This window comes from Bos indicus x Bos taurus, chromosome 19, assembly GCF_003369695.1.
Source record: "Bos indicus x Bos taurus breed Angus x Brahman F1 hybrid chromosome 19, Bos_hybrid_MaternalHap_v2.0, whole genome shotgun sequence".
Classification (NCBI taxonomy): Eukaryota; Metazoa; Chordata; class Mammalia; order Artiodactyla; family Bovidae; genus Bos; species Bos indicus x Bos taurus.
The window spans coordinates 18,381,654-18,403,805 of record NC_040094.1 but is presented as its reverse complement, the minus strand read 5'-3'; the positions used below and the strand labels follow the sequence as shown (position 1 = coordinate 18,403,805).

Here is a 22,152-nt window from a genome sequence, read left to right as displayed (position 1 = left end):
AGTCCAATTTGTTGGTAAGTCCAACAAAGTTAGCCTAGGTACCAGGCTAATACAATCGGCTATATAGTACTGTACTGTAATAGGTCTGTAATACTTTTTACCCAAGTGATACATAAAAACAAACACAAGAAATAAACATATTAACTCTTACAGCATGGTACTTTGAAAATACAGTAGTACAATACAACAGCTGGCATACGGGAGCATGTTTGCATCTTTGACAGTCTGCAACTTGAAGGTTCATATGTAGGGGATTTACTGTGTTTATTATATACTACTGTATGGGGGTCATCTACTTTTTATGTCAATGCCCTTTTTACCTAATGACATCACTAATGTTTCTTGTAGGGAGCTATATACAGTCTTCAGTATACACAGTCTCTGTAGTATATACATTCTCTAGCCAAGAGTTTTTTAAAAACACCTGCTGATTGGTATAAGAGGGCAATCTCCTTTGATCTGTAATAACTGAAGGCATAAACATCATTTAGTAAATCCAACTATTACTTTAAAATACATATACAGATGGGCTTCTCTCATAGTTCAGTTGGTAAAGAATCTGCCTGCAGTGCAGGAGACCCGGGTTCAATTCCTGAGTTGGGAAGATCCCCTGAAGAAGGAAATGGCAACCCACTCCAGTATTCTTACCTGGAGAATCCCATGGATGGAGGAACCTGGCAGGCTACAGTCCATGGGGTCGCAAGAGTTGGACACGACTTAGCGACTAAACCACCACCACCACCACCATAGAGACACCCAGAATCTTAGCATTTGGGGCTTCAGAGGCCATGTAGACCATGCACAACATCCCTTTACAACGGCCTCAATGAGTGACCTTCCAAACTCTGTCTCAATGAATCCGCACAACCAGAGGCTCACTATATTCCTTTCAAGCCGTGTGATGTCTAGGTATCAGTTACTTTAATCAAAAAAAGAAAGCAATCTCAAAGTTGTAACCAAGAGTTGCAGGTCCCTTCTTTCTTCCTTAACAGCTTGAGAATAACCTGATGCACTGCCGCCCATGCACAGGAGCTTCACACAGTTACATTCTCCTAGGTAACCACAACACAACCATCAGGCTCAGGAAATTAAGACCTGATACATTTACCCACAACAAATCCTCAAACTCCATTCAAATTCCACCAAGCGGCTCAATAATATCCTTGACAGCAAAAGAATCTGGTTCAGCATCATGCTTTACCTTTAGTTGCTATATCATTCTAGAATAGTTCCTTGGGCTTTCCTTGATTTTTAGGAATGTGACATTTTTAAAGATTATAACTATTCGGTCCTTTGACTTTCCCAGATGTTTCCTCTGATTAGACCCAGGGCATGCATCTTTAGCAGGAATGTCTCAGATGATGTGATGCTCTGTTCTGACTGCATCTGTTCCTATGGCATGCGATCTGACTCACAGCATTACTGATGCACTCCTTTCTGCTCACGTATTAGGTGGTGCCTACCAGGCTTCTCCACTGCAACAGTGCAAGGAGATCCAACCAGTCCATTCTGAAGGAGATCAGCCCTGGGATTTCTTTGGAAGGAATGATGCTAAAGTTGAAACTCCAGTACTTTGGCCACCTCATGCGAAGAGTTGACTCATTGGAAAAGACTCTGATGCTGGGAGGGATTGGGGCCAGGAGGAGAAGGGGACGACAGAAGATGAGATGGCTGGACGGCATCACTGACTCGATGGACGTGAGTCTGAGTGAACTCCAGGAGTTGGTGATGGACAGGGAGGCCTGGCGTGCTGCGATTCATGGGGTAGCAAAGAGTCGGACACAACTGAGCGACTGAACTGAACTGAATGATATTTTGTAGGGAGATGCTGAGATACTAGAATGAGATACTTAGATCTCATTCCTCATAAAATTTCAAGTTACTAGCTTATTAGTTTATGTAAGTATGGACTCAGGGTTTCCCAGGTGGCTTGGTGGTAAAGAATTCACCTACCAATGCAGGAGACATGGGTTCAAGCCCTGGTCCAGGAAGATCCCTTGGAGAAGGAAATGGCAACCCACCCCAGTATTCTTGCCTGGACAATTCCATGGACAGAGAAGCCTGGTGGGCTACAGTCCATGGGGTTGTAGAGAGTTGGACATGACTGAGGACACACGGGGTATGGGTAGGGGGGAGTATGGACTTGTGCCTTCTCATTTCAAGTGGATGCTCAGGCTGACCCAGATTTAGCCAGAGGGAGCTCCTTCAACCTGGTTTTCGTATCTTTATATTGTCCATCATTCTCTGAGGACTTCTTTCATTTCTGACACAGCAAGAAATGCTGTGCCAGGCTGTGCCCCAGGCTCATCTTGCTTTTTATTTTTGTTTGTTTTAAATCAGGAAGGGATGCCACTTACCTCTCCCTTTACAAAAATAAAATTATACCATCTATGTCATTAAATATATCATATATCATGGCATACGTTTGAGCCAATACATATATACAGCCATATTCCTTTAGCTTGATCTGTAATATTCCAGAGTGTGGATAGGCAGAAGCTCCTGTGCCCAGGATGCTTCCTGATCTCAGCCTGGCTGTTCACCTGCGTCCTTTATAATCGACTGGTAAACAGAGGTCAATTGTTCTCTGGCTTCTGTGGGCCACTCCAGCAAATCTGAAGAAGGGGTCGTAGGAACCTCCAATACACACAACTGGTTGATCTGAAGCACAAGTGACGACCTGGACTTGCTGTCTGAGGAGGGGGGCAGTCTTGTGCGACTGAGCCCTTAGCCTGGAGAATATGTAGATAATAGCAGAATGGTGCATGTTAAATTTGTCAGATTCCCAGCTGGTGTCCACTGAGAACTGGAGAACTGCTTGGTCATGCTGGAGAACACACCAAAGTTATCATATTCCCTGTCATTTCATTTTTAAATTAATTTTTATTGGAGTATAGCTGATTTACAATGTTGTGTTAGTTTCTCCTGTACAGCAAAGTAACTCAGTTTTATATATATATATACATAGTAACTCAGTTTTATATATATACACATATATCCACTCTTTTAAAGATTCTTTTCCTGTATAGATCATTAGAGACTACTGAGTAGAATTCCCTGTGCTATATACAGTAGGTTCTTCTTAGTGATCTACTTTATATAGAATAATGTGTATATGTTAATCCCCGTCTCCCAGCTTATCCCTCCGCCTTCATTTCCTCCTTGGTGACCATAAGTTTGTTTTCTACATCTGTGACGATTTCTGTTCTGCAAACAAGTTGACTTGCATCACTTTTTTTTTAAGATTCCACATATTAGTGATGCATTTGTCTTTGTCTGACTTTCTTCACTCAGTATGACCATCTCTAGGTCCAGCCATGTCACTGCAAATGGCATTATTTCATTCCTTTTTATGGCTGAGTAACATTTCATTGTATATATGTGCCACATCTTTTTCATTCACCCATCAATCGATGGATATTAGGTTGCTTCCATGTCTCCTTCAGTTACTTTAAAATGACAGTTTCATTTACCCTCATCACACTAGGCATTCGTTTCTGAATTAACATCATTCTGTCTACACACTTTTATAGTGTACAGAGGAGATTCTCTTGGTTGCCTATTCAATGATTGTATTCTCCTCCTAAAAGAAGCATTCCTCCCTAAAAGAAGCAGATTTTGTCCTATCTCATCCCTTCCACATAACCATGCACACTCTCTAAATCAATCATGATAACCTCATTCCTCAGAACCAGTGATGGATTTAGTAATTTGCATGTGAGCAAATGCAGACCAATGAAACACAAGGAAGTCTCGGAGGGACTTCCTAAGTAAGCAGCAAAGACAAGCAGATGGTCCCCTCTTCTTCCTTTGGAGAGTACTGAGTCTGGATGAGAGGCACAGAATTGCTGTAACTATCTTCAACCAGCATGAGGACAAGACCAGCGCTCGGACAAGGCTGAGACCACCTCAGACCAGAGGAGCCAGAGCCCTTAAGGACTAGCCAGAGCTCCTTTTATCACTGACTTCTGATTGTGTGAGATGACATATTTCCTTTTGGTGGAAGCTGCTCTGATCAGGGTTTCTTTTAGCAGCAGCCAACAGCATTTTACCTGATACAGAGCAGTGAGAACTACACAGCCCTCCAGGGGAGACAAGATGAGCCAGAGTAGCACTTTCAAGTCCCTTTTTTTCCCTTCCATAGAGCCCAGGTGGATACTGATGCATAATAAGGCTCATAAAACCCTCATCTTTGGCATTCCTAAAATGTTATTTTGTATTTATATCATTGCCCTTCAGTAAAAGAACTAGCAATTTACTGCATATTTAGGTAGCTAACTTCTTCATTGTTGTAACCTGCTTAGATCTTTTTAAGTAAGTCTGTTTCAAGTGGGGAAAGAAAAAGCAAGTTAAAGCACTGCTACTTGATTGCAAAACACCAGAGAGTAAAGAAGAGAGAAACAAAAGAACAAATACAGAGCTAGGACATCAGAGATTTTTGCTCCAGGAATAACAGTGCTACTAGACTATTGGAGAATCTTGGGGGAAGAAATCACATAATTTTTTATGTGACTTATGTGAGTCACATGTGTTTCTAACTTCATGTATCTGTAACATCAGTAAGAGAACCTCCAGGTTCCCTTCTGGCATTAAAATTCTACACCCTAGAGATTTCATCAGGGAAATGGTTCAAAATTCCCTTCTTCTCTTGCCTGAAGCATAAAATCAGAAAAAGCAGCTCCCAAAAGTCAGCTGTAGTCTATTAGTCATTAGTGAGATTGATTTCAAATCCACAGCACTGCTTTCGAGCTCCTATTCCAAGAAACAGCTCCGCTATATCCCACAAATCAAGATGGAACTGTATATGTGTTTACTATTGCTGAAGGCAAAGCGTAGAAAGTAATTGCCAACTCCGCAATCCATTCACCAATTTGACAAAAATAAACATTCATAACAGCCACCAGACCTGGGGAGTTTTGGCAGCTGAACCCAGAGACTTAAAAGCCTGCTAACAATCTGAAGTGACTGCAGGATGTGGGAAGCCCTTCAGGATTTCCCAGTGCCCTTCAAGTCTGAGCCCTTCATTCCCAAGGCCCTTTACAAAGTGTAGTCCTGACCTTCATTGTTACCTGGCCCTACTCTGTCCAGAGACTCCAGCCTTACTAAATTCCCTTCAGCTTCACCACGGGTCCATGTGTCTGTCAATGTCTCATACTCTGCTCTCGTGATTCATTCTGCCTGGCCTAAACCACCCTTCCCTCTCTGATTTCCCTTCCCTCTCTGATACCCCACACCTGCCTCCCCTCACCCACCCCCTACCCCAGATTCCTCTTCCTTCTGATTCCACTTAAAGTCAACTTCCTCATGAAATGCCTTCTCTGTGGCATGAACACACACCACTGCTGCTTCCCCTGGAAAGGAAGTCTGCCCTTTCCTTCAGAGCGCTTATTACTACCTGTAATTATTCTTTTGTTTACCAGTTTTGTATGTCTCTGCGGCTGGTAACCCAGGTGGCTCAGTGGTAAAGAATCCGCCTGCAATGTGGGAGACGTGGGTTTGATCCCTGAGTCAGGAGGATCCCCTGGAGGAGGAAATGGCAACCCGCTCCAGTACTCTTGCCTGGGAAAAAACCCCATGGAGAGAGGAGGCTGGCGGGCTACAGCCCATGGGGTCACAAAGCATCAGACACGACTGAGTACACACACACCACACACTGGACCATGAGGGAAATCCCCGTCATATTTTCAGTAACAAGCTAAGGACATGGAAAAATGCTGAAGACACTATAAGAGAAAAACTGTTGACAAAAGATTATCTTGTTTAAACAGGAAGATACCAAATTTTAAAATATATACATTTACATATGCATAAAACAATATAAGGACATATATCAAGGTATTAACAAGGATGGTATGGTTATACTTTTTTCGGGTATGGCGAATCTGGTGACAGAAAGAAATAACATATATACTATTTCTAAATATGCTAAATTTCTAAGTATGCTAAAAGTAGACAATCACAAAGCTAAGAGCAAAAGAAAATGTACAGATGAAGAGTAAAACAGGACTACCAAATAATTAAATTGATTCAGTAATCACAACGGAGCTAAGAACACTGATTATTTGGAAAAGGTTTGATACATTTGTTAACATACCAGTCAGTTCACATCCCACATAACATCAACAGAACACAACTGTGGATGCAAAACCAGTAGCCTGAGATTGCAGTCCATAACCCGGCTGCACTTGAGAATCACCTGGGTATGAATGAAGCTGAAAAAATCCACGTCTCCAGGAGGCAGAGTCTTGGGAATCTGGATATTTTAAGAGCTAGGAAATTCTGAAACAAAGCTGAACTGGAGAATTACCAAGCCAGGATAATGAAGTTAAAGAACAGGTTTCTTTTCAGTAAAGCTTTCAGATAAACCAGGAACCTAGGAGGCAGAGATTCAAATGATAACAGATTCTGCCAATAGCTACCACCTCCTGCAAATCAACAATCAATCATAAAGTGCACACAGTGTGGAAAAACCCAGGCAGCATGGTTAACCACACACAAACACCAAGGACGGGGGTAAGTCTTGGAGTAGCAGCTTGTCTACGACTCAGAACTCAGTCTTGACGTCACACATCAAAGCAATTAAAAAAAAAAAAAAATCTGAGCAGAGAAGATACACAGACATCTCAAAACTTGTGCTCCACAACTGAAACACCCAAGACAGCCCCTCACTCTTCATTAGAATTTAGTTAACTTCTCTCTTTCCCCTTCCATGGGCTAGTCCCAGGGCGGATCAGATTTGTGGATTAAGAGGGGACAGAGAATTCACAGGGAAGGCACACTAAGGGAAGCTACAGAAACTTAACTGCATATCTAATATGTTAAATGATTCAGAACCATTGGGTGGGGAACAAAACATCACACATACCTCAATAAACCCCAGAGGTGTGAAAACAGTTATTCGTAACTATAATCATCACGATCTAAGTTCTTTAGGAAAGAACTTACATTCTTACATTTAAGGAAACAAAAATGAGAGACCATTAGACTTGAGCACCCTCGATATGTTTAGAACAATAAATAAGCCACTTATGACCTCATTTTATGAAATAACCTTCTAATGTAGGGATCATTCCCATTTTAAAACCAGACAGTAGAGGCTCAGAGAACCAAAATAAATTGTTTTTGTCATACTGTATAATAGTATAGCCATATTTAAGTTTGGATAACTGAAATATTTCCTTGGTTCATGTCATACCACAATGCCACTTTTAAAGTCATTTTGGTTGGAAATATTTCTAATTTTGTGCACGTGTGTGTATGTGTTTGCAAGGTAAACACCATCTGGAAAACAACCACTTAGAACAGTGCTTTTCAAACTGGTTTTTTAATATGATAGCATTTCTCCTCAAACAAAAAATTCCTTGGTCACACAGAGAACAACCATGTGATCCCACTGGGAAGAGGGAAAAGGGGAAGGGCATGACAGGGGAAGGAAGGAAGAGATACCAATGTATAAAATAAATAAGCAACAAGGATATATTGTACAGCATAGGGAAATATAGACATTATTTTGTAATAATTTTAAATGGAGTATAATCTATAGGAATATTGAACGGCTTTGTTGTCCACCTGAAACTACCATAATATTGTAAATCACCTATACTTCAATGAAAAAATAATTAGCTTATCAAGGAAAAAAAAATTCCTAGGACTTCCCTGGATCAGGAATCCAGTGGTTAGGAATCCACCTTCCAATGCAGGGGACTTGAGTTCGATCCCTGGCCAGGGAACTAAGATCCCACATGCTGCGGAGCAACAAAGACCTGATACAGTAAAATAAATAAATATTAAAAAAAAAAAAAAACCCTGGGAACCCCAGTATGTAAATACAGAGCTGCTCTGTTTGAAGGGCGGGGGGTGGAGGCGGGCTGAAGCCCTACTCCATCCCTACTTGGCCTCCCTACCACTCCATCCCTACTACGGCGACTTCTCAGGCAGCCCCATGGCCGAGGACACCAGGGAATGCAGACTGAAAGAGCACCAATCTATGTGATCTGTGTCACTGGACTTGCTGTATAAAACCATGTCCCTTCAGTGACAGTCAACAGATGATACAAAGTTATATAAAGGCATCTTGATGCTGGTCAAAATTTAATCAACTTGCTAACACCAGATGGGCTCGATAAAGGACAGAAATGGTATGGACCTAACAAAAACAGAAGATATTAAGACGAGGTGGCAAGAATACACAGAAGAACAACTGTACAAAAAAGATCTTCACGACCCAGATAATCACGATGATGTGATCACTCACCTAGAGCCAGACATCCTGGAATGTGAAGTCAAGTGGGCCTTAGAAAGCATCACTTCGAACAAAGCTAGTGGAAGTGATGGAATTCCAGTTGAGCTATTTCAAATCCTGAAAGATGATGCTGTGAAAGTGCTGCACTCAATATGCCAGCAAATTTGGAAAACTCAGCAGTGGTCACAGCACTGGAAAAGGTCAGTTTTCACTCCAATCCCAAAGAAAGGCAATGCCAAAGAATGCTCAAACTACCGCACAATTGCACTCATCTCACATGCTAGTAAAGTAATGCTCAAAATTCTCCAAGCCAGGCTTCAGCAATAAGTGAACCGTGAACTTCCTGATGTTCAAGCTGGTTTTAGAAAAGGCAGAGGAACCAGAGATCAAATTGCCAACATCCGCTGGATCATGGAAAAAGCAAGAGAGTTCCAGAAAAACATCTATTTCTGCTTTATTGACTATGCCAAAGCCTTTGACTGTGTGGAACACAATAAACTGTGGAAAATTCTGAAAGAGATGGGAATACCAGACCACCTGACCTGCCTCTTGAGAAATCTGTATGCAGGTCAGGAAGCAACAGTTAGAACTGGACATGGAACAACAGACTGGTTCCAAATAGGAAAAGGAGTACGTCAAGGCTGTATATTGTCATCCTGCTTATTTAACTTCTATGCAGGGTACATCATGAGAAACGCTGGGCTGGAAGAAGCACAAGCTGCAATCAAGATTGCCAGGAGAAATCTCAATAACCTCAGATATGCAGATGACACCACCTTACGGCAGAAAGTGAAGAGGAACTAAAAAGTCTCTTGATGAAAGTGAAAGAGGAGAGTGAAAAAGTTGGCTTAAAGCTCAACATTCAGAAAACGAAGATCAAGGCATCTGGTCCCATCACTTAATGGGAAATAGATAGGGAAACAGTGGAAACAGTGCCAGACTTTATTTTCTTGGGCTCCAAAATCACTGCAGATGGTGACTGCAGCCATGAAATTAAAAGACGCTTACTCCTTGGAAGGAAAGTTATGACCAACCTAGATAGCATATTCAAAGGCAGAGACATTACTTTGCCAACAAAGGTCCATCTAGTCAAGACTATGGTTTTTCCAGTGGTCATGTATGGATGTGAGAGTTGGACTGTGAAGAAGGCTGAGTGTCGAAGAATTGATGCTTTTGAACGGTGGTGTTGGAGAAGACTCTTGAGAGTCCCTTGGACTGCAAGGAGATCCAACCAGTCCATTCTGAAGGAGATCAGCCCTGGGATTTCTTTGGAAGGAATGATGCTAAAGCTGAAACTCCAGTACTTTGGCCACCTCATGGAAAGAGTTGACTCATTGGAAAAGACTCTGATGCTAGGAGGGATTGGGGGCAGGAGGAGAAGGGGATGACAGAGGATGAGATGGCTGGATGGCATCACTGACTCGATGGACTTGAGTCTGAGTGAACTCCGGGAGTTGGTGATGGACAGGGAGGCCTGGCGTGCTGCGATTCACGGGGTCACAAAGAGTGAGACATGACTGAGCGACTGAACTGAACTGAACACCAGATTGCACTCAAGTACGTTTCCCCTTGTTATCCAATGACAAGCTCCACATGTCTGAGTTCTACAAGCCTTAGAAAAGAGGAAAGAAAAAAAAAACCTCTACCATTTCACAAGGACCCCAGACATATTTTAGTGCCTTTTTTCTCCCCCAAGAGTAATGGTAGTTTTTATTTTTCTATCTTCTCAAAGACTGGAATTACAAGAGAAAAATCAGATTTTTAAATCTGCAAAATGCAATCAATACATGAAATATGGAAAATATATAGTTCAGGCAGGAATCAAAGATGTGAAGATATTATGCATGCATTTATTCATTCACTTATAGAAGTGAAAACATCTTGTTCTTAATGCCTGGGAATAAGCCTTCAGAGATAAAGAAGATAAAGTTACTCTCAGGACTTGCTAGAGATAGGACACAAATGTGAATTGACAGCACAGGTTGAACACAACTGAAAAAAAACCCCCTCACAGTTGTACTTACATTTAAACTGCTCTAGAGATTGGTAAATTTGAGGATTTTTTTTTAAAAGGTTTTCTTCTTAATTACAAGTAACATAGGATGGCAGATACAGACTTAACTCAACCTCATGATCAAAAGACTATTCTTACAATAAATGTTAAGTGACAGAGATGTTCATAAAAGCCCAAATGAAATAAAACTGAGTTTAGGGTGATCCAAAATAAATGTAAGTTGTTTTTTTTTTTTTAATGGAGTTTGCCTTTTTTTTTTTTAATTGACTATGACATTTTTCTCGACTTTATATTGAACACAAAGAAGCAGTTTGAGATTCCTTTGGGATCGCCCTGACCCTGCTGCGGACGATCCTCTATTGTACAACTTACTCAAAGCCGACTTTGTGGGCAGAGGGGGAGAAACTGTCTGAGTGTCTCTTGGTGTTTGCTTCATTGTTTTAGATGAAGCCATTTTTGGGGACTAACTCACTGGCTTTTAGCGCTTAAGGGATGCGGGTGTATATAAGTGGTTATTCCCCCCCCAAGTCTTAGTAATATGACTGTGGGAGATAAGTGGAGATAAGAGGAGGAATGAAAGCAAAGTTGGGTTTGTTTCCTGATGCACTTTTCCATCTATTCGAGAAGTTTGCTTGTTTTTGTTGTTGTTTTTGTTTTAATAGAAACTTGAATTGGAGAAAGCTATGCTCAGCCGTAGGCTTCCCTGATGGTTCAGGCTGTAAAGAATCCGCCCACAATGGGGGAGACCTGGGTTCAATCCCTGGGTCAGGAAGACCCCTTGGGAGTAGAGAATGGCTCTCCACTCCAGTATTCTTGCCTGGAGAACTCCATGAACAGAGGAGCCTGGTGAGCTGCAGTCCATGGGATCGCAACAAGTCAGGCACGACTGAGCTACTTACTAACACTTTTGCATACTTCACATTCTCAGCAGTAAAAATTTGTTTTATTAAAGCAAAACAGCTTTACTAGAATTAATGCTTTAGTCTCACTAAAGTGAAATCCACTTCTACATTGTGCACCTATGAGCAGAAACAGGGGGAACGAAGATGGTCTCATTGAGACTTAAAGTAACTACTCCTCAGCGAGCAGCTCTGTCCAGATCAGAAACTGGGACATCCTCAGGGTGCAGCTGAGACAAGGAGGAGATGGGGAGGTGGCAAAGTTTCAAAAAGGAACCAGTGGAGGCTCTCAAATTCCTCTTCCATAGATTAAAGTCATTTATCAGAACCCTGTCCCTTCCAAAAGTGGGCCATTCTATTTCAGCATTAAATGTTGAAAGCTATGACGAGAGTCACAGGCTGGCTCACTATGTCTCTAACCCACAATGGAATAACAAGAGTCTTTACCACACAGTCTGGGTGCTGAGTCCTAGAAGTTCTGTCATTAGGCATAAAATAAAGAAAAAAAATTTTTTTTTCCATTTCCTCTTCTAGGCTCAAAGACTGTGTGTGTATGTGTTCAGTCACTCAGTTGTGTCTGACCCTTTGTGGCTTCAGCATACCAAGCTCCTCTATCCATGGAATTTTCCAGGCAAGAATACTGGGTTGGGTTGCCATTTCCTCCTCCAGGAGATCTTTCCAACCCAGGGATCAAACCTGCATCTCTTGCGTCTCCTGTGCTGGCAGGCAAATTCTTTACCACTGAGCTACCTGGGAAACCCAGTGGGATATTACTCAGCTGTAAAGCGGAACGAAATCGGAAGAAGATTCTTAGCCTGACTCAGTCTTTAGTTGGGAGAATTTGAGGCAGCATAGGACAGGAGTGTCAATCATGGTCGGGGGAGGAGACATTTTTGAGCAGTGGAAGCTGGTGAGTGGCACGGCCAGTGTACTGGTGCTGAGAGTGGAGGGAGGCAGAGAGGGGGCTAGGATGTGGGGGCCCAGGCAACAGGGGTGCCTCCCGATGAGACTCTTCTTCCAACAAGGGTCTGCTCACGTTCTACCTGTTCCACAGGGCACAACCTACTCCCAACCCCGTTTTTTCTTTTTCTGAATTCCCTGAGAACTCCAGTACATAATATATAAACAACTCTTGACTACACTGTCATCAGTTCTGTTTTTAAAAAATTCTGGTTCACTGGTTCCTTCTCTCTAGGAAGCCCTTAGAACAACTGTCTGTCACATTCATTTTGGTTCAATCATTTTCTACTTGATGTTGATCTATGTATAAAGGTATCTTTTACTCCCAGTTAAGCTACTCCCCCAAAGAACAATAATTTTTTTTTAAGTAGCCCCCACTGAAGTGCCCAACAAAGTGATAAGCACACAGCAAGAATTCAAGTAGTTGTCAGCTCGAAAGCCAGGTGATTATACTAAAAGTACATAAGGTCTCTAGTTAAATAAGGAAATAAGTTAGAGATTAAAAAAAAAAAAAAAAAAGACTATTTAAAAGCTCATCACCCAGCTATAGTGCTTGGGGACTTCCCAATGTCACCAACATTCAGCAGGGAACAGTAAACACGAAGAATAAAATATTTTGGAACATTTATGAATAATATGAACAGCTGATCTCCTTTCTCAGAATGCTTAAAACAGTTTCCAGGAACTAAATAGTGGTAACCCTGAAGGGAGCAAGGTTATGTGTGTGATAGTCATGGAGAGAGTTGGGAAGCAGCATGGGCACTCAGTCCACAGGGCTGCATTGACAGGGGATGCAGAGGAGAGAAAGAGGACCATCTGCTGAGCATCTCCTGGTAGTATGCTATGGGTACCATGCTGGAGTGTCTGACAGGTGGTAGAACTTTATCTTCACGATAACCCTTCATCTTTACAGATGAAGAAATTGAGGCTCAGGCAGGTGAAGCAACTTGTCCAAGGCCATGGGCATAGCAGTAATGGACAGAGACAGAGTGAAAGCCCAGATCTATTTGTCTCCAATGCTTTTGCTCTCTCCACTAGGTAACCCCAACCTCTTCTAGAACACCTTTCATTCTTGCCCCCCAAATAAAGCCAAATGGTTTTGTCTTTGTGAGGAAAGAAGGTAAGAACAGCTAGCTCTTCTACAGTTACGGAGTCAGGGCAGGATTCCGAAAATGGAGTTAATGTTAGTTGAGAGGGAATTATGAACCAAGAACCATATAGGCACCTTTTACACATCACGTGATTTCACCCCAATAACCCTAAGAAAGGGAACTTGAGGTTAACATATACGAGTTAATTGAGGGAAGTTAACTTACCCTAAGGCATGATGCTAAAAAGAGGGAAAGTGAAGAGGGGATTTGAACAGGGTCCATCAGGTCTCAAAGCCTCTTTCCACTGCCCTCCAGCATGCACTCCCATTTCTTCTTCCCATAAATGCCCAAAACTAAAGTTTGGGAAATACCACCTATTAAGAGATCTGCCCAGTAATTACATAGCAGTTGAACCAAAGGGAGCCTGCATCCCACAGGAAGTAAAACTATCATCTCAACCAAGGAACTGAGTAGGCAGAGAGAGAGAGATTTGCAATGTGTATTTAAAACTGCTGCTACCCTCTGAACCCCTGTGTGAATCTAATGGACTTTTTGTTAGTGAGGTAACATGTTTGTTACCACGTCAGTGAGGCTCATCACCAAGTTACATCCCCAGTGGGGATGGAGCCACTGTGGACAGCAGATCCCACTAGATAGGCTTGACCATGGCTGGGCAATGACACATGACCCAATCCAGTTCCAGCAGCAACACAGTGATGGAGGCCAGAGAGTTATCATAAGATGAGGTCGGTCCATGAGATCCGGTCCTTTTTGCTGAGCTGGCTCAGACTCAGGTGAACATGTCAGCAAACAGCTCTCCACATCAGGATAACTCACAGCGCTGACAACTTACCCATGAGTCACTAAGCAAACACACTTCTATCTCCACCAGCTTCCCCATTTTCGTCTCCAAGTTAAGCAAAGAGCCAATCTCTTTAAAAAAGATGTTAAATCCTCGGGACCTGCGATGAAACGCACCAGTAGCAGCTTCTGAGGTCTCGATCCCACCCACATCTGGCTCTGTTTGGGAGCTAAATTCAGCAGAAGTCTCCAGGGTCAACCAATGACCCCGAATAAAAATAGTCTTGGAAATCTGTCAGGAGCAGGAAAGGAAACAAGACGGCAGGGTGATTCACTCCAAATGGCAGCTCCGAAACCCAAATTCTCATTTTTTTGTCCCAATATGAAGCCAATGTGCAAAACAGGCCCGGAGCAAACTGTCCTTTTCCGAAGGCCTCTAAAAGTGGCTGCCAAAGAATTTCACATGCAAGCCAAAAAGATTTAGTGTGCCATTCACCTCTCCTGTGACTCTAACTACAGCTACTTTGCAAGAGAGCTCTGAGCCAATCACAGGTTGACCCATGCTTGGGGACCACCAGGGTTCCTGAGGTTTTGCCCCAGTAAACAAGAGGGGCCGTCTGTCTTATCTAATTTTCTGTGTGGTCAAACAGCCGCAGAAAGGGCACAGAGGCTGTGTGGCAAGTGAGAGAGAGAGAAATAGCGATCACCTCTTCATTGCCTTTCTACTAATTCTAAAACTCACTGCTCCAGCTCCTCTCCCACACACTAAGGTTGTCTTAAAATTAGTACAATATTTTGAGATTATTGTATGCTTTTTTTTTTTTAGTTAAGAATTCCACGGGCTTCAGCCAACATTTGATGGCTTAATTCACTCATTTTTTTTCTTTTCTTTTTTATTTTATGGCCGCGCCGCATGGCTTGTGGAATCTTAGTTCCCGGACCAGAGATTAAACCCAGGATCTCTCATCAGTGAAAGCGTGCAGTCCTAACTCTAACCAGGGAATTCCCAGTTCACTCATTTTAAAATGTATTGAAGGCATAGATGCTCAGTCCTAGAGCATGACAGAAAATGCAGAAGGACTAGAGGTGGGTTTGTTTCACAGCCACTCACCTGTGCTTGCCCCTTCCAAAGCCCTGTATCTAATGTGACATTCATAATGTATACTTTTTTCCTTAGAGGTGGTCCCCCCTGCCCAGCTGAATTTCAAAAGACCACACAACCTGGATCCACCTCTGGACAGGCCCTGGGGCTTTGGGGAATCTCACAATTTGGTGGGAATGAAGGCATGCAGAGAACAACAGAACATGATAAATCCTAACAGCTACCGTCAAGCGCCCACGTACCCTGGGTGCACAGGTGAGGGCGCGGTTAACCTGTGCCTCGGAGGACTGGGAAAGACTTCTCAGAACTGGTCTTGCAGAACCACTAAGAGTGTGACAGGCTGGGAATGAGGGCAGGGAGTAGGGGGAGGACACTCCAGGGACTGAGAACAGCCCAGGTCAGGGGTTCTCAACTGGGGCCAATTTTGCCCCCTCCCCCAGGGGATACTTGGTAACATCTGGAAACATGTTTGGTTGTCATCTGGGAAGGGAACGGAGCTCCTGTCACGGGGGTCGGGGGGAGGCCCGGGGGCGACCCCACGGACTCTCACCCACCAGGCTCCTCCTACCATGGAATTTTCCAGGTAAGAATACTGGAGTTGGCTACTGTTTCCTACTCCAGGGGATCTTCCCAACCCAGGGATCGAACCTGTGTCTTCTGCAGCTCCTGCACCGGCAGGCAGATTCTTTACCACTGCACCACCTAGGAAGCCCAGGTAGAGGTCAGAGATGCTGCTAACAAGTAACAACACACTGGACAGCCTACCCCACCCCCCCCCACCCCGCCCCAACAACAAAGCCTGACCCTGCTGCATTGTCAACAGCACAAAGCAGGCAGAAAGTCTGGTCTGAGTAAAGATATGAAAGACCCTGTGTTATACTAAAGGTGAGAAGTTGCCTGCAGCTTTGGTAAACACAGTGCTTCAAATCACTTCTTTCATGGAAGAGAAAAACCAGTAAGAAGAGAGGACATGTTAAATTTCTAAAGAGCCAAGACATCAGGCTGGGCAGATGCCTTATTCTCAAAACAGGAATCACCACAAAGTTAGACGCTGGAAGCCTAAGGAGGGTTTCCTGCGATATGAAAAGGACATCTCAAAAGTCCCCAGGAACAGCCATCCACATTCCTCCTTGCTCGAGGATGGCTAAGGGGTGAATGAGAGCATGGTGAGGCCCCGATGCTCTACATGGCTTGGACAAAAAGGAACTAAAGGCTCCAGAGAGGAAGCAGCTATGAAGAAAGCAGAAAGAACATGGTGGGGATGCCGTGGATGAAACTTCAAGTGGCCATGTGGTGGGTTGGTGGGAACCAGGCCTGCCCATGAAGGCAGGACGCGCTTGTGCAGGCATCTTACTCCTTGACAGGACCCTGGAAGTGCAGTGAAGAGGCTACCACCACCACCAAAGCCGCCGACACCTCTGCCTCCACTCAAAGGAAAAGCAGGGCTTCCCTGGTGGTCCAGTGGTTAAGAATCCACCTTGCAGTGCAGGGGGACATTGGTTTGATCCCTGGTCCAGGAAGATCCCACGTGCCGTGGAGCAACTGAGCCTGTGCGCCGCAACTGCTGAGTCTGCGCTCTAGAGCCCACAAGCCACAAGTACTGAGCCCTGGTTCTGCAACTGCTGAAACCTGCACACCCTAGAGCCTGTGTTCCAAAACGAGAAAGCCACCGCCATGAGAAGCACGAGCACTGCAACTCAAGAGTAGCCCCCACTTGCCACAACTAGAGAAAAGCTCACGTGCAGCAACAAAGACCCAGCAAGATAAAAATAAATTAAAAAAGGAAAAGCAAATAAGTAGAACAAATCTCCCCTAGCAAGAGACTTGTAGGAGGGAGAGAAGACCACCCTCAAGATAACAGTTTTGGGTATAAGGGTAAAAAAACACAAACTGAAACCCCTTCTCAGATACATTCAGTTCAGTTGCTAATCCATATCACCGTTTGAGTCTTGCCTCCTCCAGACCCACGTGCACAGACACATGCCTACATTGATTTTTTTAAATGATAATAGGGGAAAGTGACATCAATTGTATAGATGTCTAAAATAGAGCATTTACCCAAGAAGAAAAAGAAAGCTGGACTAGTATCAAAATAAGATCATTCTAAATGGACAATGTCACAAAAGCTTCAAAAAAAAAAATGTTGTCACAATGGGTGCTACTGTCAGAAAAATTAAAATTCGGTTTGGATGACACAGACCCCTGATACAACTGTAGCTGTAAGTGTGTAAATGCACATCACAGGCCATAAATGAAGCAAAAGGGCCTTGAAAAAAGCCAGACAGACAGCAAAGGACAGGACATTCCAAACAGAAGAGGAAAAGCTGCAGCCTGGGCAAGGCAGGAATGATGGAGTGTGTGCACACATATCCACTGAGAGATGAAATACACTCAAATTTCACCTCTCTACAGCCATAAATATACACTTAGGACGGACCAACTAGGCTTCCCTGGTGGACCAATGGCAAAGACCCCATCTGCAATGCAGGAGACTCGGCTTCGATCCCTGGGTTGGGAAGATCCCCTGGAGAAGGAAATGGCAACCCACTCCAGTATTCTTGCCTGGAGAATCCCATGGACAGATACAGTCCACGGGGTTGCAGAAGAGTCAGGCATGACTAGCAACTAAACAAGGAACCAACCGCCTGTATTTTGGGAGATGAAATCATTACATGGCATATTAGCACCTGGCTCTACAGTGCATTTCCGGTCACGTTCTTCAGAGGGAAACAGAGCATAAGCCCAGGAGTCCACACAGCTAAACACTGGAATAGCCTGGAGGGACATCGGGGTGGTAGGAAATCCAATCAGAAGGAGGCCTGCTTTCCACCTGGATAATCAGGATTTACAGCTGGGGAGGAGGCAAGGGTTTGACTACCCTTTAAGGACTCCTGGGAACCAGTCCTCCCAACTTATAAGTAAATCATCAACAATCACTGAACCTGTGCGCTGAGAAATTGCAGCCAATCCTCAGAGTGGTCGAGTACACACACAAGTGAGAAACATGTAACACCTGAATGTTGACTGACCCAGTGACTGGGAATAAGGTAGACCTAGAAACCTAGGCATTAGCCAAGGTCATGCTAATGAGAGCTGATTCCACCCACAACTCCCCAACACCTACTCCTCTGCTCCAGACAGCTCAATTCACTATCATCCAAAGATCAAGCGTGGGCATGCTCAGTCGCTCATTCATGTCCAACTCTTTGCGACCCCATGGACTGTAGCCCGCCAGGCTCCTCTGTCCATGGAATTCTCCAGGCAAGAATACTGGAGTACGTTGCCATTTCCTTCTGCAGGGGATCTTCCTGATTCAGGAATCGAACCCACATCTCCTGCATTGACAGGCAGATTCTTTACTGCTGAGCCACAAGGGAGGCCCCATCACCCAAACAAAATCAGCTTTTAAACCTCACTCCTCTGCTGGCCACTTTATCCATCTGGAATGTTCTCCACCTACACCAATCTGATGCATCCTCTGCAACTCCTCTCAACCCCTCCTCTCCTCCTCTGGAAGGTGTTTCTGAGCCAGCCTAAGGCATCTCTCCCTCTGCTGAACTCCCAGAACAATTAGGTTGTCCAATTACTTGGCAAAGAACTATCTCCACTCTACAAAGCTTTAACTCGTCTGTTGTTTTCTTGACCTATTATTTAAATGAATAGAAATTTTCACTTTGCTCCCTATCTTTATTAATACATCACATTGTTGAGAGGTAAGGACACACGTGGTAATTCTTTGGACCCTCCCATCTTACCTCCTGGAGCAGTGTTCCTCAATCTTCTTGGCACCAGGAATGGGTTTTGTGGAAGACAATTTTCCCTTGGGCGGGGGCGGGCGGGGCGGGGCGGGGTTGGGGGGGAGGGTGGGCGGTGTTGGTGGTAGGGATGGTAGTTTCAGGATGATTTAAATGCATTACATTTATTGTGCACTTTATTTTTATTATCATGGTGTCAGATCATCAGGCATTACATCCCAGAGTTTGGGGACCTCTGTCCTAGAGTATCCTGCATAATACAGAATTAGATTGCAAATTTCTAAGTTCTCTTCTGAGCTAAGTTATGCTCACGTTAACAATGTTTCTTAACAGTCAAGTCTAACAAGGCTTTGCAACCAACGATATGTGAAAGCAAAAAAAAAATGTAATTCAGAAGAATCTTGGAGATCATTACTTCACAAATTAGGAAACTCAGACATGCAGACTGGCTCAAAGTCCTTTGCAGTGGTGGGTGAACACCGGTTTGGGTCCCTGCTCCTTACTATGGCACATAATGAAGCCTGGCTAAGAGCAGATGATGACTATGGGGACTGCAATTTTGAAGATTAAAAAAGTTTTAAAAATTCTTCAAGTTAACACCGGAATTTATATTGAGAAGTGGGATTAGTTGAGCATCCTAACCTAGATTAAGATTTTCACAAATTTAGCACAGCACAGCATGGAGTGATATTCAAATCGTACAAGAAATGGTATCAGGACTTTCAGGAAACACAAACACATACACACACTCTCCCCCCTAAAAACTCAGTTTTGAAACTCCATTTACTGTAATTTTTTTTAAGTCAAACTACTTTAAAGCTCTGCTTACATATATTACTCTCTCAGGAGTGTAATAATCACACGTAAAAGCCTTTCTAAAACAAATTCGCCCTGGAAGCCCATTCCGGGGCGTTGAGTTGTGACTACATTCTCAAGGATGTTAGTAACACAAGGGCTCCATCCACAACTCCTTGAGGAAAAAAAAAAAAAAAACTGAAACCATGAATGCCTTGTCAAATTCAGACAGTTTATCTTGGCACTGGCAAGCAGAGCAGTCTCTTCGATGTCTGGAAACGTGTCTAATTACGTTTTTAGAGAGTAACTAAAAAATAGCCAGCGTCCCGGAACAGACGGCTCAGGGATCACTCCATAGCATCCTGAATGACGTGATGGAACCACGCCAGGAAAAGATAAATAAATAAAGGAGAAGACGAAAGCGAAAAAGAACCAAGTGTGAAACCACGATGAGACCCCCAGTCTCTCTGCAAAACAACCCTCCAGTCTTCCCAGGGGCTTGAGGCCGCCAGGACTCTCCCGAAAGTTTTTATTTCCCTTTACTTTTGTTTCCATTAGGTCACCCGGCCCGCCCACAGCATTCACCTGGGGGCTGTGCACCAGCCTGCCCGGCCCCAAGCGCAACCTCCAGCTCGGCACACCCCCGATACCCACTCTTCCGTCCGGACGGCACCCAAGGACACCCCTTACTCTGGAACGCGCAGCCCCGGAGCTCGGCACGCCCCTTCCACTCGGATGCGACCGCACCCCGGTATGCAACCAGCGAGCTTAGCGGACCCCGGACACCCCCCGCTGCACCCCGAATCCGGCCACACGTCAAGGGCGCCCCCTCTAGGCGCAGGCTCGCGGCACTGCGCACGGCCGCTCCGCCGCCCTCACCTGAGCCGGAGGTTGGCCATGAACTCGGGCATGGAGACGGTGTCCATCAGCACGAAGTCCGCCTTCCCGAACTCCAGGCTCTCCTGCTCCGCCATGGTGCCGGCGCACGGGCTCAGGTGGGCGCGGACGGACTCAGGTGGGCGCGCTCGGACGGCGCGGGGGGCCGGTCCCCGGGGCGTGCGGCGAGCTCGGGCGGGGCCGGGGCGGGGCGCGGGGAAGGGGGCTCCGTGGCCACTCGGAGGATCTGGACCGGACGGAGGCCGCCCCGCGGCTCCTCGGCGCGCTCTGGGCCGGCGCGGCACACCCGGCAGTTTCCGCTTCTCCCGCGGCGGCGGCCCGGCGCTGTGGGGGGACGGGACAACGAGACGGAGACGGCGGCGGCTGGTCCCGCCTCTGGCCTTGGTCTGGCCCCCGCCCCGCGACCGGCCCGCCCCGCTCCGCCCCGTCCTGTCCCCGCCTCCCGGCCTCCCCGCCTCCCCGCCCCGCCAGCCGAGGAGCCGCCCCTGCCGGGGCGCAGGCCGCCGCCTCCTCACCTGGGCGGCGCGCACGCGCGGGGCAGCCGGCGGGGGCGCGCCCCGGGCTCCGGCCCCGGCGGCTGGGCGGCAGCGCCCTCTGGGGACGGTCGCTGGGCACTCAGCGGGGCGGTGCTGAGGAGTGCGGACGTAGGAGGTGGGTGGAATCAAGTTTCCAGGATTGCTGCCTCCCGCCCGGGGCTTGGTTCAGTTCAGTCACTCAGTCGGGTCCGACTCTCTGCGACCCAAAGGACTGCAGCAAGCCAGGCTTCCCTGCCCATCACCAACTCCCGGAGTTTACGCAAACTCACGTCCATTGAGTCGGCGATGCCCTCCATCCATCTCATCCTCTGTCGTCCCCTTCTCCTCCCGCCTTCAATCTTTCCCAGGGGCTTGGTAGATGCCAACAAAGTTAACAAAAGTAGCTCGTGGAGCTTCTCACGAGGATGATTCATGATGATTCTGACACTCGGCTGCGACGTTCTCTCCTGATCTGCTCACATCCTCTCCATCCTTCAAATGATGGTTCACGCTCAGACTGAAATAGTAATAGTAATTAGCTTGTTGAGGGGATCAAAAGTGCTCAGAATTTTTCTGAGGGACTTAGAGAAGTTAGTAACTTGCCACAGGCTGCTTAAGTAGTGGGGAAGCTGCAATTTCATCCAGGTCATTTGACTTATGAGCCCCAGCGTTTAGCCACCTGGCAGATTGCTTTCCTTCTCCATTTCCTTCTCGGTGTTCCCTGATCCATTTTTCTCTTCCACCTACCTAAGAATGGCTTTCCACTTGACTCAGCGGTAAAGTGCTAGCCTGAGCGGTAGCGTGGCTCAGTCTCCACCTGCCAATGCAGGAGATCTGGGTTTGATCCCAGGGTCGAGAAGATCCCCTGCAGAAGGCAATGGCAACCCACTCCAGTATTCTTGCCTGGAAAATCCCATGGACAGAGGAGCCTGGCGGGCTATAGTCCATGGGGTTGCAAAGAGTCAGACATGACTAGCAACTAAACAAAACAATGACAACTAAGCTTGTCATCAAGTATTACCTTATATTGTTGTTGTTTTTCATCTATCTATGTATCTTCTCCCTGAGATTGTTGTAGGCT

General features: G+C 45.4%; 1 protein-coding gene across 1 annotated transcript in view; it reads right to left on the bottom strand.

Moving 5' to 3' along the window:
• MYO1D (myosin ID) overlaps window positions 1–20,934 on the bottom strand; it is a 356,856-nt gene extending 335,922 nt beyond the window's left edge. The window contains exon 1 of the mRNA XM_027519558.1: window positions 20,539–20,934. Within this exon, the coding sequence (XP_027375359.1) occupies window positions 20,539–20,633 (95 nt within the window). The 5' untranslated portion in view covers window positions 20,634–20,934. The remainder of the gene's footprint in view (window positions 1–20,538) is intronic.
• Between the last annotated feature and the right edge of the window lie 1,218 nt (window positions 20,935–22,152).